Source organism: Rhopilema esculentum, chromosome 9 (assembly GCF_057945365.1).
Source record: "Rhopilema esculentum isolate cy_ngs chromosome 9, ASM5794536v1, whole genome shotgun sequence".
Classification (NCBI taxonomy): Eukaryota; Metazoa; Cnidaria; class Scyphozoa; order Rhizostomeae; family Rhizostomatidae; genus Rhopilema; species Rhopilema esculentum.
Window position 1 is genome coordinate 2,339,525 of NC_142823.1, and position 17,884 is coordinate 2,357,408.

The window sequence follows — 17,884 nt, forward strand, 5'->3', positions numbered from 1 at the left end:
TCCTCTAGTTGTGCAAACAAGTTGAATGTTTTACTGTCAAGAGTAGGAACAAATGGCAAAAATTGATTTATGACCAAACATAGCAAATTAATAGCTGATTTTCATTCCAAAGACGACTTCCACGACATGCTCCTAAACTTCAACTCAAGAACAACTCTACTAGTTTTCCTTAAAAAAATGAGAAACGACAACCAGTCCTCTTTGGGCTATTAACTCTATGGCTACTTAATTGTCTATTCAACACTCTTAAGGCAAAATAATACAATTCGAAACACAACCAACAAAAGACAAGAACTAACTGCACAAAACAGCATTGAACTTAAAATTGAAACAGTTACAAATTGGCAGAGAAATGACTTTATCATATATTTTTGCTCAGTTATTTTGCTTGGTATCTCTCCTTCACTTTGCAGCCAATTTAACTGATTTTTATGCTCTTTTAGAGATAATTTATGGTTTTATTTCAAGTTTTTTGGTCAGAATTCAAATACATTAAATGTTTTATGGCATCAAAATGGGGAAATATTTTTTCCATAACAAAATTGTCTTAACCCACACGCAAGAACATAATTTGTAGCCTTCTGTAGCCTCAAAATGCTACTTTGCAGCAAATCAACATTTTCGCATCAATCAAAAAAAATAACAAAGTCAAATACTCACGTGAAGGAAAATGGCTTTGTGAAGAAAATAAATGAAATGACAATTGTCACTGCCTTGCGACATGTGGTCACTAAAATATAAAAAACCTCACTAGCAAAATCATCGATACTTAAATACAAGGAATATATTTTTTGAGTTTTTGCGTTTAAAACTGAAATACTAGTTTACTCACAATAGGAAGCGGTAACTATGAATAACTTGGCCCTTTTTATGTGTAAGGCCTTAAACATTATGTTTCGTAAGTAGCCTTGCCCTACTCCGGAAACAAAACAGTGGTAGTCTTACATAAAAGTAATCAAAAAAATTAGAATGAATGCTGAGGGGATAGAAAAGTGAAGAGTTAGTTATATGAAAAGCGATAATCAATGGACGAAAAAGCTGGACAAAAGTACTCTAACTGTTTTAGAAAAAACCAGGAGACAAGGACGACAACTCGGTTTGTTTACGTTCAGGGAGGTTAGGTTGATGCTATTAGAGAACGGGGGTTGCCAGATGAGGTTTACAGAAGAAGGCCAGATGGGTGACAAACTTAGTCAAAAATGCGCATGAGCAGACCAAATCAAAACAACCCCCAAAAAGTACAATGCGCAAGCGGCCTTAAAAAGCTTCTCAAACTCAAAATGAAACTGAACACCTTCCTCCTTCAAAAGAAGTCTTTGCTAGTCATTACATTTGGCGATAATACTTGAAATTAAGGTCTACACCGTAGTATTGCTAAGTCATATAAAACAAAGAAATGTCCGCGAAATCTCGGCTGAAGAGGCCATTAAGGCCAAATTTAAGTAATATACCAAAAACGAATTTCCCAGGCAATTTAATTCTGAAGAAGGCCAAAATAGGAAAATTTGGCCTGAAAAAGGCCAATTGGCAACCCTAAGAAACTCAGCCTCATAAACTATTTCATACACTTTTAAAAACAATAAAAACAATTTTATGAGAACACGAACCTCAAAAATAGTCGAAAGGTAAGAACAAATTAAGAACAATATGAGGCTGAGCTCTGTAAAATGCAATTTTGAACAATGTTTTATCTCAAAAAGAAGATTTTAGCCATGCGAGGGTCCTTTTTAGTGAATTTTCAATCTTGTCGGCAAATCAAGGTTGTCTCACCCACTTTGTTGGCTAATAAGGCCTGAACACCTCCCTAGAGCGAAAAAGCTAGCAATCGCACTGCTTGTGCCCTATTAATTTAAGAACAAATTAACAATAGTCCAGTCTCAGATTTTCGAAAAAATTAAAAACAGTCCGCCTGAACTTAATTTTACTGGCTTTTACAAAGAAAGAGTGTAGTGGATATACTTTCCAGTTCCACGATGTAGGAAATTTTCATCTAGGTTTGATGTTCAATAAGGGAAGAGGCACCATGGATGGGGAAAAGCAAACATCCTACCATCAATTTTGCATTTCTTTGCTTTTAAAAAATCCCTTATGATAAATACAAGGCTTTCCATATTTTTTCGAGATAAGTGAAATTTCGACAAGAAAAAGCAGAAGCAGAAACTTCGACAGGACATTCTTTGAAATTTTGTTTGCTTTCATTACATCAGGGAATTTTGCATAACCATCTAGCAACCTGCCTTACCGAAATTTTTTAACCGTGAATCATAACCTCTTTACAATGTAAGTTAACAAACTGAAACTTTTTTAGGCGTAATTTGATATGCTACATAAAAAGAGATTCAAGTCAAAAACTAAATTTATAAGTTTGCAAGTTGTAAAGTCAAAACTTTGTGCTATTTTAAGTGCTTAAAATGGTTTTTCCAGCCTGTAAAACAAATATTCATGAGAGATGTCAAAATTGATCTGGAATGAGGAGGGTGAAATCTATCTCAAAGGTGTCTGTACAGGATTCCAACTGCCTGATGGAGGAGAGTATTTTTCCTGGGGTAATAAAACTACTTTTGCTAAATCACTGTTACAAAAATCCATTCTCACCTGTGACTGCTACTAATGCACCGAACAATCGAACTAGAGTCAATACATATAAGATGCCAAAGTAGCCTGATAGGGAGAAAACCACTGCGTAGCCGTAAGTCTTCAAAGGATGCTGGAAAAAAGAACAGAAAATGATACCATAATGAACACAGCATAAGATGGATGAATGAAGAAACTGTTATGCGAATTGCAATAAAGTGCGTTCTAGCAGGCTGGATAGCACCAAAATCTTGAGATCTTTCGCATTAATACGTGAAAGCTCATTGCCTAACACTCGTTAGAGTACGGCCCATAAATGACAAACATCAAGTGTTATTTCACAGATCTATTCAGTTATTGTCTTCATGTTTTGTTTTTTATGTCATGTTTCGTTCATTGTTTGCGACTACTAGAGGACCAAAAATGTTTAAGAATGATCGTGTACTATCCCAAACTGATGACATCATAAAATGTGCTATATGATTTTAAATTCTGACAATATAACCTGTAGCGCGTTGTAAAATACTGCGAAATGTGCAAAATCAGTCGAATGACTGAGACACTGGCTCATAACTAAAATTTTGTCTTGGTTCACAACTAACTTTGTTCCACATCTGAAATTTTTTATTGGCCATCTCACTAATACTGAACATATTTATCTGACTTTGCAACTTCAGGGGTACTTCATGCTTTTCTTTCAGAGTATATCATCAAAATGAATAATAATTTTTTTGATGACGTCGCACTTTGTTACTCTGTTAACAGTTGAATTTCTTCCATTCACGTTTGTTTCCCAAATAACTGCAAAACCGAAGCTTGTTTCAAATCCAGTTGCGAAAGGATATAAAGTCAAAGAAGGGAAGTGAGGGTTATCAGTTTTAACCAATCACTGTTTCTTATCTGGGTTTTGTCTGCGAAACAACTGCCTCACCCCTTTTTGTGTGCACGAAAAAGGTTTATTTACCGTTTCCGATTCTTCTTTAAGTAATAAATAATAAGAACAAATCGACATGGTTTTCAATCACCAATTCTCTCTCCAAGTAATTATCGTTCAAAAATATGCGCAGTTCATGGCTATTACACAGTAACTGATTGAGCGCCTAACAGCACCAAAAATATTCAAAATCGTCAGGAAGACTTCGCAACTACATAAAGAAAGATACCGTCCAAAACATTTAACTGAAATGTGCGTACCTGTAAACAAAATGAAAATGCTTCAAAAAATCCTCCAGAAATCAGCAAACCAAAGAGAATATAGAAAAATCCAATTCCGTAAGAGTAAAGAACCTACAATTAAAAAACATACTATCCTACATTGCTGATTAAGTTCATCGCCAGCAACAACAAAAAATAGGCCCATTTAGGTATTCTTCTATCGTAAATCCTTATCATTCTACATTAAGTCTATACGAAACAGGGAGCCTTTTTATTTTCTATTCAACTGATAATGACACAAATCTTGCTTGTTATACTTGGCCTTGAATTACAAAAAAAAGACCATTACAAACACAAAATATCTTTTCTTTTTCATGACACTATTATAAATCAAAAATCGTCAAATCGATTACTATATACTGAAATTTAAAGCAAATAAACATTAGAAAGGACGAAAAGTGTAAATTGGTAGTGGAAATAATTGTGAACAGGACAAATTTAGAGAAAAAGCTTCCTTAACAATCAGTTATATTGTGATTGAATAATTAAGAGAAAATACCGTTCTAGAAAGAAACAGGGAAAATTCACTGCACTTGCCCGACCAACAAAGCGCTATTTCTGCCAAGGAAGATAAAAAATGCACTTACCACTTCGGTATTGGGGGCATCATACATTACCATGGCCTTTTCTTGCACATTACCGATCACGGCATCAGCACACAGTGCCAGCGATATAAGAATCACCCCTGGAATACAATAAACAACTCGTGAATAATTATTTGAATATAGCAAAAGAAAGGTAACGTCTTTTTGAAAATAGGGATCATATACACGTTGTTATACAGAAAGTCTATTCAAAAAATAGTTTTATCCTTAAAGACTCATTGCTAACAATGGGCCTTTGCGAGCGTGGCGACGGTCCAAACAATGGCAGTAATTGATTTTAGACAGTCTAAAAATGCATTATGGGATGCTTACGTAGCGCAATGGCTCATTGTTAGCAATGAGTCTTTAATTCAGAAGGGCTTTATTGAAGAAGTCGGACATGGCTAAATAACTTTGGAAAGAACGTGGCTAACATGAACTAAAATCCCCGTGTCGTTTACTTGTGAAACGCTTGTAACACTCCCTGGGTGCTTTTCTAAAGTGGATATAGGGAAATTCTGAGCTATTTCAAAAACGACATTAATAAATGTAATTTTAATGAGTTTTTAACGAAAATATATGTCGAAGAACGAAAATTTCGACGGCGAAAAGATAAGAAACTTTAATGAGGCATCTTTGATAAGAAACCAATCAAAGTAAATTGTAGCTCAAGGTATTTAGCAAAGCACGTTTAATGCTTTAGCAGGCTTCTCTGTTTATGTTTTAATTGAGCAAGAGGATATACATGAAAGTCAACGTTGTTTTACCCTATTCATACCTAAATAAACTAGCATAAACTGTAAGAACAAAATCTGAGGTGCTGTGTTAAATTCCAAAGGAAATTCATAAAGATTAAGTCGAAGAAAGAGTTCCGAAGCAATCGTCAAAACAAACTGTATATGTTCTTACAATTAAAATTAATGAACATGCCTGATGTGTAATTCCCAGTACAGTATATTCAGTTTATGGTAAAATAAGACAAAACGTGGCTTTTGAAAGCTGTTTTACAGGTATATGCTATACTAGGAAACATTTAAAACATTTCGAAACATTTATTTTACATGGATTCTCATCACTGCCTTTCCTTGTATGTATAATGTTTAATGTTTTCTGTATTCCATAAATGTTACGTCTTCTGCTATCCTGCACACATCAAATTGACCAAAATTTTTCGGAAGTCGGGTCTCTCCTTAGGCCCATTATTTAAACCCATTACAATGAGATTAAATCACTTACCAGTGTGGTTAAAATTCGGTGAAACTTCACTATCAGCGAGAGTGAAAAATATAAGTCCAACGCTCATGCACAGACAAGCGATAAAATCCAGCCTTGAATACTGCTTTCCTAGGACAAAAAGAAAACAATGAAAGGCTGCTTCTCAAACCTCGGGGGGGGGGGGGGGGATTCTTTAGGTTACAAATCCAAATTTAGGTTATAAACATTTGAGTTACAAATCCATCCAAAAATATATTCCCAAGAAAAAGCATATCTCAAACTCTGGCTCAGTGCTGAATGTCATCTATAGCAAATTTGGACTTTGGTACCACACATTTTAAGGGGTTTCCTTACTTTCCAAATCTTTTTTCATTGAGAAGCTCTACTTCTAAGAGAATTTCTTAGTTTTTCATTAAAGTCTAGAACTTTGTCACTTTTAAGAAAAAGGACCCTTGTGTCAATTTAAAGATTGTTGGGAAAAAAGGTTGAAGAATTTCCGATCAGAATTGTTTAACAATCCGACAAAGAAGCTTTCGACATACATATGAAAGTCTTTTGATTGGTCCGTATCTAACTGATCACAGTATAGAAGTTAATCTAGAAATTATGTGAATTGCGTTATGATATCACCAAAACGATCGAATACTTTTAAAAGCAGTAATACTTTTTAGAGAATTATGATTAATTTAGGCACATGAGTCCAAAAATTAAACATTCAAACTGTTGCAAATAAGCAATGCATGAAGTTCAAAGTATTTAGAGATATTTATTTATTTAAACATCGCAGTTATCATCCTCCACAATAGCCCTCTAACTAAATACACTTACGTTCAAAAAGTATTGGGACGAATTCGATAAACGAATTATGGCGATCCGTTGGATTCGGTTTTGCAACGGAAACTTTTTCAGATTTGGGCAGTCTTTCTACAAATAATCTAGGCCTACGTTTCCCCAAAATGGAATAAAAAGTTAAGAAAATGCTTCAACTTATGAAGCATAGCCAAGAAAACACAGAATTCTTTCGATTTTCCTGATTATAACAGCAAAATATGCAGAAAGGTTGTATGGCCTAACAATGGCAAAGTCATATGACCTTCCAAAAACTTTAGAGCTGTCCAAGCAAATAAAACTCTTAAATTTCACTTTGCATAACAAAAAAAATTATAAAAGAAATTATAAAATCAAACTTTTAAGCTTCAAAAAAAGTTTACTTCATCGACGAAAATGCTACAATTTTATTAAATTATTGCATTTATTCAAGCTACTTTTAAAATTGCGTAACATTCAAGGAGAAGCCATTTGTAATCATCGTCAATGATTAATTTTTGCTTTGAGAGAGCATTTTCTTCTTATAACGTTGGAAAATTTGTATTTTTCATGACTTTTATAGCCATGTTTTTGCTTATGTTCCATTATTTAGCTTCTTTTTACATGACAATATGATGTCTGGTAAGGATTCAAACCTATTACTTCGCAGTTCCCTCAGAAATGATCTTTCGTCCCTCGGCGACGTAAACTTCTTCGGTCTGCCAACCCTTGGTAAATTTTTTACTGTTCTTGTACGGAAAAACTTTTTACACACCATAAAAGCTGCACTCAATGAGCAGCGGACAATAGATGCAATATCGCGAAATCCATTTGCTTTATTTTAGTAGAAAGCAATTTGTAAGCGCTTCTCTTAACTCAGTTCTTGAATTTCAAGAGCCTTCAGGTTTTCGTCTCAAGGCCTATAGAAATTTTATGGTCGACGTTTTTTTAATTGTTTGGCGTACATAAAATGCATCGAAACATCAACAATGTCTTGTGAAAGTTTCATAGAAATAGCTGCTATATTTATTTAATGGGAAAGATTTTAAAAAAGTCTTTCCAAGTTTGTTGCATAAAATGTCTTCGAAATTTCGAAGTGTGTCCCAATACTTTTTGAACGTAAGTGTATTATCAAACTTTGCTACCGGGTCTAAATAAAGATTTTGAACAATTTACAGTAGCATTTTTACAATTCTCAAAGGTTTCCCTGCGTTGTTGAACTCATAAATGCACTTTCATTAAACAACATGCCGATAAAAGACTCCAAGGAGAACTTTATATTTATGTACATATATCAAGATAGGAGTTTGGGATATTTTGATTCATCAAGATATTTTGCATTTCTTTTTAGACATTCAAACTGTCGCAAATGAGCAATGCATGATGTTCGTGGTATCCTTGGAGACATTGCGACAGTTTCTACGTCAAATTAGTCAAACTTTAAAAAGCGAAAAAACCGTTACAAATTTTGTTGCGAACTTTTCAACTGATTTGCTACACGCAAATTTCGCTTGCGGATAAACTTCATCTTTTGCGGATACTTTTTCTCAAATTTTAATTGGATAATTGTTCAATTTTAAAATGGAAAACACGGAGAAAGCCGTTGGTGTTTTTTGGAACGCGGAGTTCGAAGGAAGGGTGAGTTGTTGTGCAGTTTTGATTCCTGAATTCAGCGATTTATGATCATCAAGATTTGAAAAAATTCATGGAGATCAATTAAAAAAGAGCAAATTTTTCTAGCTTAAGCAGATTGTTATATTTAAAGAATAAATATTTGGGATTATCTTGTGTACAATTTCATCAGCCTTTTTTAAATCTCTCATTCCTACAAAAAGCTCAAAAACTACATCTTCAGTCCCGGAAAAGACTAAATTCAAAACAACTGAAAAGTCGTCTCATAAAAAACGATTTTATAATCTTAAAATACCTTATTTCATCACAGTTATTAGGTATGTTGTAAATTTCCTACACATTTTTAATGTTTAAAAGGGTTAAGATGGCAATCAAACGGCCGACAACAAGTAAATCGTTTCAAAACAAACAACAAATTTATGAACCTCCTCAGAACTCCACCTTGTTTCTTGAGAAACTTTATGAAAGCTTTGGGGTAATGTCCGGCCTGAGGAATAATTTTCTGAACTGTGTCTAAATTATTATGTTGCCCGAATGTATTCAACAAGTAGGGATTACAAATTTCTAAGCTATTTCACTAAAACGATCTAATCTATCATTTAATATTAGATCAATAACTTGTAGAAAGAAGTTATTTTCAAAAGCAAAAAATGTAGAGCGCTTAACATTAATTTCCAAGGCAGTTTTTGAGCCATTAAGAATATTTTAACCTTTTTATTTGCTTGATTCGATGTGCTCTAAAAATTTTGAGTATTTCTTCAGGAGAATGAGTGCATTAAATTCCGATAACATGCTACCGCTATCTCGTCCTTAGAGAATACAAAGGATACATTCTAGCTGTGAAATGAATGAAATAGAACAGTTTGTCTTTTCCCTAAAAAGCTTATCTATTTCTCCGACCAAAACGAAAAAAAAGAAATTTTAGATCTGTTTCATATAACTTTCATGAAAACAACGTTTCGGATTTTAGCTACCATTTTGTTGCCAAGCAGTGGCTCCTTGGTAACACGTATCCAACGATTACCCTCGTATTGAGCTAAAATTGAACCTAATCGAGGCCATAGCATCGGTTCCAAAAAACACAGCTGTAAAGATAGCACCAACAAAAATGATCGAATTAACTGTTGAAGCCAATCATTTGTGACACCAGCTTTCAATATTAAGATTTCTTCTTGTTCTTGTTTATTTTATGGAGATTTTTAAACATACCCACAAACAAACGTATAAACATAACCGTAAACAAAGAATTTATGCGTGAGTGGTTTAGGACCTTACCTTATTGAGTGAGCTTCAAGAAAATTACAGCATCCTTTAGATTCGTTATCAAGATTCTTATCAACTGATTTTTTTCAGAATTTCCAAGATGTCGAGCTCCAAAGAGCAAATTTGCTCACAGTTTTGGAAAGTCTGGCAAATAATACCGGTAAGAAATGTTTCACTAAATCATATTTGCTTGTTGCATTCTTCCTAATGATCGAAATTTAAAACTTTGACCTAAAATTTACAATTAAACTCAGATCCCATCCCCCTACTCGCCCTTTCGGATATCAGCTTGAAAATTTATTGGACTGATTTTACAAACATTGGTAATTTTAATATTAGTACACTGTACAATAATGACTATATCTTACTTTAAAGTAACACTTCATATTCTTTAGCTAAGTACGCTTTATAAGAAATAGCATATACAATGAATATATATGTACAACACAACAGTTGCCTCTCCATTCCATTCTCAAACCAATATTCACAAAACCAATATGCTAGGTTTTAGATAAAATGCCTCTTCGTAGAAATTCTGCTAAAGATTGCCAAAGATCTAACCGACATTGGCAATGGAAAGACAGAAATCATTCGGAAATTGACGGACTCTTCGTTCAGACGGTCGGCGTTTAGAAACGTAAGTTGCCGCCTTAGAATATCATTTCATTTGTTGTATTGAAAATATCTAATATCCTTCTCACAAAGTATTGTGCAAAGAAAGTTGAAGAATTAAGTGGAGAACGGATGTTCCAAAGGCTCTAAAGCTTTATAACTTATCATTCGTTGTACTGAAAATATCTAATCTCTTATATCGTTCTCATAAAGTATAGTGCTATTGAAGGTAGAGAAAAGATGTTCCAAAGACTTTCAAAGGATATTGATGAAAACATAACGTTCATTGAAATTCTCATAGTAATTTTTGGAAGGAACTTTATTTCAAACCAAAGACTTCAAATGATTTTTGCTACATTATTCAGATTAATGTTCCATGTTTTAATATTCCGACTAAACATGTTCTCAGTTCTTCAATGTTTATTTTCAGTTAAAAACTCATGCCACTGCCTGCATCAACGACCTCGTCAATGCAAATGCCTTGGTAAGAGATAAACTGGATACCCAAGAACTATTATTTGGAAAACATGCCTTGAAAAAATACCTGCCTTGGAATAAATATATTCTATGACCATGTTTACGACATGCAGGATATCGGATAGTAATGTCAAGGTTTAAGTAGCATTCTGAATAGACTTTAGAAGAAGGAAATAACTGTGTGGCACCTATCAAAACGGTCTCCTGGCTTTCTGGGACTCAACTCTCTCTAGCAGTTGCGTACCTTGATTTTTGAGAATAGAAAAGAAAAAAGGAGCATGAAACGTTGAGTTTGCAGTCAGACGACGGACCAACTGTTAACAACCAACTAGAGACTGCACATACGAAACATCGATAAACTATGGGGTGTCAGAGGCCCATATTCCTCGTCTGTTACCATCTCCTCGAGGTGTATGTGTAATAATCGGATGTTTGTGCAATATCCCTACAAGACTACAGAATTCAACTTGAGTCAATGCTTCACTTTAGAAATAAAATTTCCATCAATTTGCTCATGAGTGAATTTAAAAAAAATTAGTTCATGTTTATTTACTTCTTCAGGTTGATGACTATAACGCATCCACCAGGCTTGAAGACATTGGCCAGATTGTGCGACAAATTGTCCAATCTTTGGATAACCTTCTATTCACAATCGAAGACATAGAAAAGGTTTGTTAACATCGAATTTTGATATTAGCAGTAAAGTTTGACGCAGATAAACTAACATCCATTAACTTGGCATTACAAATCATGGTTCTTTTTTAACTTGATAATGAGTAACTTGATATCACAAATTATGATTCTATTTTTTCGAAATCATTCAAATTTCTGAAAATGTCTCCGAATTCTTCATCCACAGAATCCAATGGTTACGACAGTCCTGAGCGTCGAAATACAACTTTTACTCCACTTTGCAACACTGGATCCAGTTGAAAGCTCAAAATCTTTCAGGGAAATAATGAAAGAACTCGAGCAACTCTTTCAGGTCTGCGATCTTAGTTGCAAGGAGGAGTTCGACGTTGCCATGATGTTTGGGGCAGGCATTTTCAAGATTGGTCCCTTCAAATTCGAAAGAATTGTGGCTGTGGATCAACATTGCGACCAACGAGATCAAGCCCAATTTTTGGAGACTGGGATCAAAGGGAGAAAACGTAAGAGACAAGATGAGGTCCTTTCACATGATTTGTCCTCTAATGCTTTGGATGAGCAGTCAAAGAAAAAGGTGAAGCAAGATGCTACAGAAGAATGGGAGACTCGAGAAAACGAGAGACTCTCAATTGACTGTAGTGTAAACAAACGGGCTTTAGCTAGGGACAGATTGAACCAAAAAGAAAAGAAAATTCCCCTAAGAAAAACGAGGTTGGGTCGAATAAGAAAACAGGTTTCAAACCTGTTTGAAATGAAAGCGCGCTTGACAAGTAGAAATTTCAGAACTAGAGGATATAATTTTTTTATATGGCCCAATGTTTCGTTGATCTAAAGTATCTCTAAAGAGAGAACGAACAGGGTCAGGTCCCTTCCCCCATCTTTTACTCTATGTGATGAGCATGCGACCTTGAAAAGTTTGTTTAATGCGGTAAGAACAATTCGATGAATAAAGTAATAGTCTATATGTTTTAATTTATCAACCTGATCGAGATTATACTAACTGAACCATATTTTATAATCATTAGAAAATAACTAATTCCTTTGCTTTTTAAATGTATAATAGCATAATGTATTATGAAGAGATGTTTTATAAAGGGAATATGTTTAAAACAATACTGAGTCTCTTTTCTTTTATTTTTCTGTTATGTCTGACATTTGAACTTTTTTTCAAACATAGGTGATTTAGTTCTTTAGTGAATTCAGGGCCGTCGCTAGAAAATTTTCATGGGAGGGGGGCGGTGCAAAACCAGTGGTTTGCTGACGAAATGGGCGTGGCAACAGATACGGGCTACGGGCGTGGTCCTCAAAAGATTATAATTATCAGTGATAAAACTCGCGAATACTTTTTCTCGAACTGCTATATTTCGGTTTTGCGCAGTGTCATAATTGCAGGGTGGCAGAAAACCAAAAGGTCCCGGCTCAGGGTGTGGCAGATAAACATTTTTGGGCTTCACCAACTAATGGGAGAAAAGGCTCAGTTTAAATCAATTATTGAGGGTTGTGGTTCTCTATTTAAATCAAGGATTCTATGTATGCAGTTAAACTTTGCATAATAACAGCGAAACAATGGTTCTATTTGTAAATTTAAGAAACTCAAATAACAGTTCAAAGAAACAATCCTAGTCTGACAATTTTTGCAATATTTTCAAGCGAACTTAATATATAAATATATATAAAGTATTCTGAAATTGAGCCAAGAAAATAATCAAAAATTCGACCTGCATGTTCTTCTCTTTTATGTGTCATCGTTTCATTTGTCTAGGTTAGTATCTTGGCTACAATTTGAAATCTAGTGACCTACAAACTTATTCACACTAAAACATCATTGAGAGAACTTAAAACGATACAGATTCCTTAGTCTGTACCAAACTTTATTATTCTAAACACGTTGTTTATTTAACAATTAGCAAACAGAAAAACTTCATTATAACTTTTAAGCATGCACCTTGCAGAGGGTTTCAGAGAAAAGAAAATCTTAAAGGGCAGCAGGGGAATACCTTAACTTTTGCTTACTACTTTCAAGAAAGAAACTTTCGCGGAAAGAAATTTCACGGGAAGAAACTTGCGAGGGAAGGAACCTTTGCGTTTTTCAGCGTTTATGGCCTAAAATCGCGAAGGATTGATATGCAAAACCTCTTGAAATACTAACTTTTCGAAAATTTATTTTTGTCAAATATCCAGAAAATTTTCCTGTTGATCCTCTTGAAAACTTTGACGAAGAATTATTCTGTTGGACAAATTTTACATCTTTTTCGTTGTTTTGCTGGTATCATGTGGAATAAAAATAGAAGGAAAACATCAATTGAATAGAAATGTTTTTCACGCAAAGTCCATGATTTTCGCTAAAACGCGAAAGTTTGTTATTGCAAAGCTCCTATTTCGCTTTTTCGCAAAGTTGATTCCAAAAATTTCCCAATTTGAGAAGCTTTCTTCCTGCATAACTTTCTTCCCATAAAGTGATATGACCCTAGGCAACGTTCGATCATGTGTGGAAGGTCATTATTAGCTAAAAATGTAACAATGGCGACTCTAGATAACTAACTAAAAGCAACAGCTCCTTGATCTCTACATACAGTTTCAAATTATTTCTCTAGGAAGTAGGACAAATTTGTCTTTGTGCGAAATTTGAAATAGAGTTTCTGTATAGTGGATGTTGGTCATAGTGAAGCCCTTTGGCCTGCGCGCAGACTTCATTTTGATGCTTAGTTGTGAAGCCAGCGCGCATGTAAGGGGCCTTGGATGTGACTCTATGTAGTTTCCAGTTTATGAAAATTATCTTCTACACTCCAAATTTTGCAGAAAGGGCCCGTAATTTGAGGGCCCGGTGGGGATCGCCACTTTGCCACCCGGGCCTAAACCGAGCCTGGCCTTTAGCACGAGAGAGTTTCAACGATCATCAATTTTTCTTGTTAGGTTTTCACAAATTTCAACTGTGACTGGTGCTGTCATCAACAACCGATAATATCTATTTGACAATGGACAAATTATCTGTCTCTCTTCTAAAAATTTGCCAGTTTCCAAGAGGTTGACGACAAAACTTCCATTTTCGAAGATTTGGCGACAAGGTTAGGGTCTGGGGGGTCACACTCCCCCCCCCCCCCCTCGTAGCGACGGCCCTGAGTGAATTTAAGTATACACTGAGATATTGAGAAGTGAATAAAGATGGTGGATGTAGCATTTTGAAGGTAGAGTAGGAGCATAAAATCACGTCACAATTCGCTCAGTACGTGAAGAAAATAAAAAAACATTAGGCCAATGCAAAGAGTTTTCATTCAACTATGAACCACGTTCTATCCTTTTTGGTCTTGATAAGTAATATCATTGAAGAATGAACGAATTTTATTTAACAAAAATCTACACATGTGACTTATTTGAAACATAACACAAAATCTATGCTGGAAGGTGGTGGATCATAGGACTTGAAAGATACCATAAAGGGAGGATACGGACGAGAGAAGTAGAAGCTGACTAGAAAGATATCCGAAATTAAAATGATCTGAAAATGTCCTCATTTCCCGTGTTCATTTAGCACTTAGTCTTGGGGGAAATCGTGTTTGTAATCGGCCAAACATGCTGATGATACATTTATAGCATTGGTTGATAGACACAGACCACGAGATAAATATTTTTATCGCGTCATATTTGAATCGCGTCAAATGCGAATGAATACATTGAGACTAACGAATACCTTTTTACATGTGAGACATTGGCAATGAGCGACGAAAAAAGTATATTGAGAGACCTTGATACAGAACCAGAAGTAAACAAATAAGGATGTGAAATAATCGAAGGCGACATTCAGCCGCCAAGTGAAGTGATACCGGCTTTGCCAAAGTCTTGGTCTAATATTGTAATAGAAACAATAAGATTTTCATTTACAACGATCAACTAGTAGTAATATTTGAATTCAGCTTGGTTTTTGGAGTTAAATGTGGACAGGAGCTGGAATCAAAACGAGCCCACCAGAGGTTCTTTTGGCTTGAACGGCGAAAAGACCTAAAAAAACATTTCCTCCCGGTTTAACAAACTCCAGATATAACGAATTATATTCTGGTTCCCTTCAGCGTTCGTTATATCGGGATTCTACTGGAAGTGTCTTACAAATTTTTTGTTACATATTTGCCCCATGTCCTCTGGTTTTGATTCTAACTCAAATATTTTCGAAAGTTACTGGAAACAAAATTGTGAACAGTTTGAAACGTTTAGCAGTTGAAAACCTGGCAATAAATCATTCTGGGTTACAGTAGGGATTATACCAAAATCAATGGCACGAAGAGATCTTTACAAATGATAACGCCTTCAAATTCAAGACAAATTCTATTGGAGATGCAGCTGTCATTGTTAGAAAGTTATTATAATTGGTTAATAATGATAGTATATAATGATGCAAAAAACTTATTTAAAGTTTGCAATTCCGTCAAAATACTAAATAGTGAAAAAATTGCAAACTTATTTCAAGTTAGTCTCCTAAGTATTGTCAAAAACTATGGGCAAACTTCTGCAATTCAGTCAAAATACTAAAATATGAAAAAATTGCAAACTTATTTCAAGTTAGTCTCCTAAGTATTGTCAAAAACTCTAAGTGCTGATATTAAAGGTTCGGAACAAGTTCATAAGTCTGGGCAAACTTCTGCAATTCCGTCAAAATACTAAAATTTGAAAAAATTGCAAACTTATTTCAAGTTAGTCTCCTAAGTATTGTTAAAAACTCTAAGTATTGATATTAAAGGTTCGGAACAAGTTCGTAAGTATGGGCAAACTTCTGCAATTCCGTCAAAATACTAAATTTTGAAAAAATTGCAAACTTATTTCAAGTTAGTCTCCTAAGTATTGTCAAAAACCCTACGTACTGATATTAAAGGTTCGGAAAGAGTTCAAAAGTATGGGAAAATTTCTGCAATTCCGTCAAAATACTAAAATATGAAAAAATTACAACTTATTTCAAATTAGTCGCCGAAGTTCAAAAGTATGGGCAAATATTCGCGCGAGCTTGGAACTAATATAATCTAAAGACAATGATATAGTTGTTCGCTGTTCGTAGTCGCAATCCAAATTATGACACATTTACTCTGCAATATTGTCAGTTTATATAAAAACTCCCAGATACTAAAAGGTAAATTCAATCTAGAATCCCAAAAACAGACAAAACAATCTTTGACTTACATCTTCCCAGTAGAAGATTGAAATAAACATAGCAGAATGAAACAACAACGAAAAGCTTGTCAAGACAGTAATGATATCCACAATGGCCTCAAATACTTAAAAACTTGAATTCAATTCTGATAAGGGAAGTAAACAAGCGATATCTTAAACATTGAGAAGATCCCTACTAGCGTCAGGACTTTAACAAATAAAGAAGAGCTTAGAAATACATAATAGGTCGTAAGCGAACCAAGTTCTGAACATCGAAAGATGCTACGTATTTCGATGGTATTCGTAATGCTGTTATATGTAGATGACTTTAAACTGGGAAAGACAAGATAGCAGCCATTTTTACATTATCTTACAGATTATTGCATTGCTCAATTATTTAAAAAGTTCAAAGAATGCTGATTCGATTCCATAAGATAAAATTGTTTACAGAACAGCATAACAATATCAAACTGAAAATGCAGGTCAGAAATCGACGCCGTTTTGTTTGCCATTTTTAAGGCTTTGGGCTCTTGTTCGTTTGTGTCAATTATGCTTAGAATGGTTATAAAAACACACGTTCTAGAAAAAGTATAGTAACATGATATTCCTGAAACATTTTTCGAGAATAACGAGCCATCTCATAAAAAACGAAAAATATACACCATCTGAAAGAAGGTAAGGTGCAATTTCTAGGCCAGCATCCAAATGTCTCGAAGATCACATTGAGAAATTCAAATGGAACCAGAACAGAATTAAATACAAGGAGTGAACTCAAGCTGGTAAAGAAGATACTTATCAAATAGAGACAGACCTAACCTGAGCCTTCCTGAGCCACGACGGGCCCTAGGTATTTATTAACAGAACTTGAAAACTATAGAAGTACATTAAGACATTACTGAAGACAAGAGAAGAACACGAAAATACCCTGCAAGGGAAGATGCTTCGCCCTGCGTCATTTTCTCCATTAACTGAAATAAACGTCACGACAATAATCTTTAAAGAAACAAACAGTCAAGGTCCCACTAAACAAAATTTTCCAAAAAATCTTCAAACAATGCATTGGGTAATATATTCTTTTGGAATTTTGTACAATGCCTGGAAACCTCTTGCCTTAGTGTATTTCACCAAATCTCAACAAACAACATTGCTTGGAGGGGGCGGGGGAAGCATAGGCGTAGACTTGCATTTTTTTCAGGGGGGGGGCTCAAAAAATTAATGACAATTCCTGATGGCAGCTGCTGATGTCACAGGATAGAAAGTGGATTAGCTAAGGGCTTAAAGGCGATTTTTCCGTGCATTTTTCATTATCGAGGAAAAAGAAACACAAAAATGAAATTGAAAGTTTATTTTTAAATCATTACCAGTTTCTTTAGGTTGAGATCACCAGTTCTATTTAGGCACCCAAAATGTACTCTTTCTCGCGGCATTTCTTGATATGAAGGTGTCAACCTTATGTTCACAATAATTTCCTACTTTATTTTGATGTAAATGCAATTATCTAATGCAACAAATCTTATGCGTGAAACCAATAATATAACAAACTAATCTAAAAATTGGTAAAGCACTTCCTTATTTTCCAGGGGGGGCTCAGCCCCCCCTCGGTTTTCGTCAGGAGGGGCTGAAGCCCCAGAGCCCCCCTAAGTTTACGCGTATGGGGGGAAGGAAGAGAACGGTGGAGGGACTGAGCAAAAACTAAGTCTGTGTGAAGCCTGAGTCAAAATTAC

The 17,884-nt window shown here is 34.9% G+C and overlaps 1 protein-coding gene across 1 annotated transcript in view; it reads right to left on the bottom strand.

Moving 5' to 3' along the window:
* The window catches only part of LOC135688776 (adenosine 3'-phospho 5'-phosphosulfate transporter 2), a 159,356-nt gene that overhangs the window by 1,992 nt on the left and 139,480 nt on the right, over positions 1 to 17,884 (bottom strand). The window contains exons 5-9 of the mRNA XM_089110055.1: positions 5,610 to 5,717; positions 4,377 to 4,474; positions 3,769 to 3,861; positions 2,596 to 2,707; positions 661 to 730 (exon numbers count right to left, since the gene is read on the bottom strand). Coding sequence (XP_088966181.1) covers positions 661 to 730; positions 2,596 to 2,707; positions 3,769 to 3,861; positions 4,377 to 4,474; positions 5,610 to 5,717 — 481 coding nt within the window. The remainder of the gene's footprint in view (positions 1 to 660; positions 731 to 2,595; positions 2,708 to 3,768; positions 3,862 to 4,376; positions 4,475 to 5,609; positions 5,718 to 17,884) is intronic.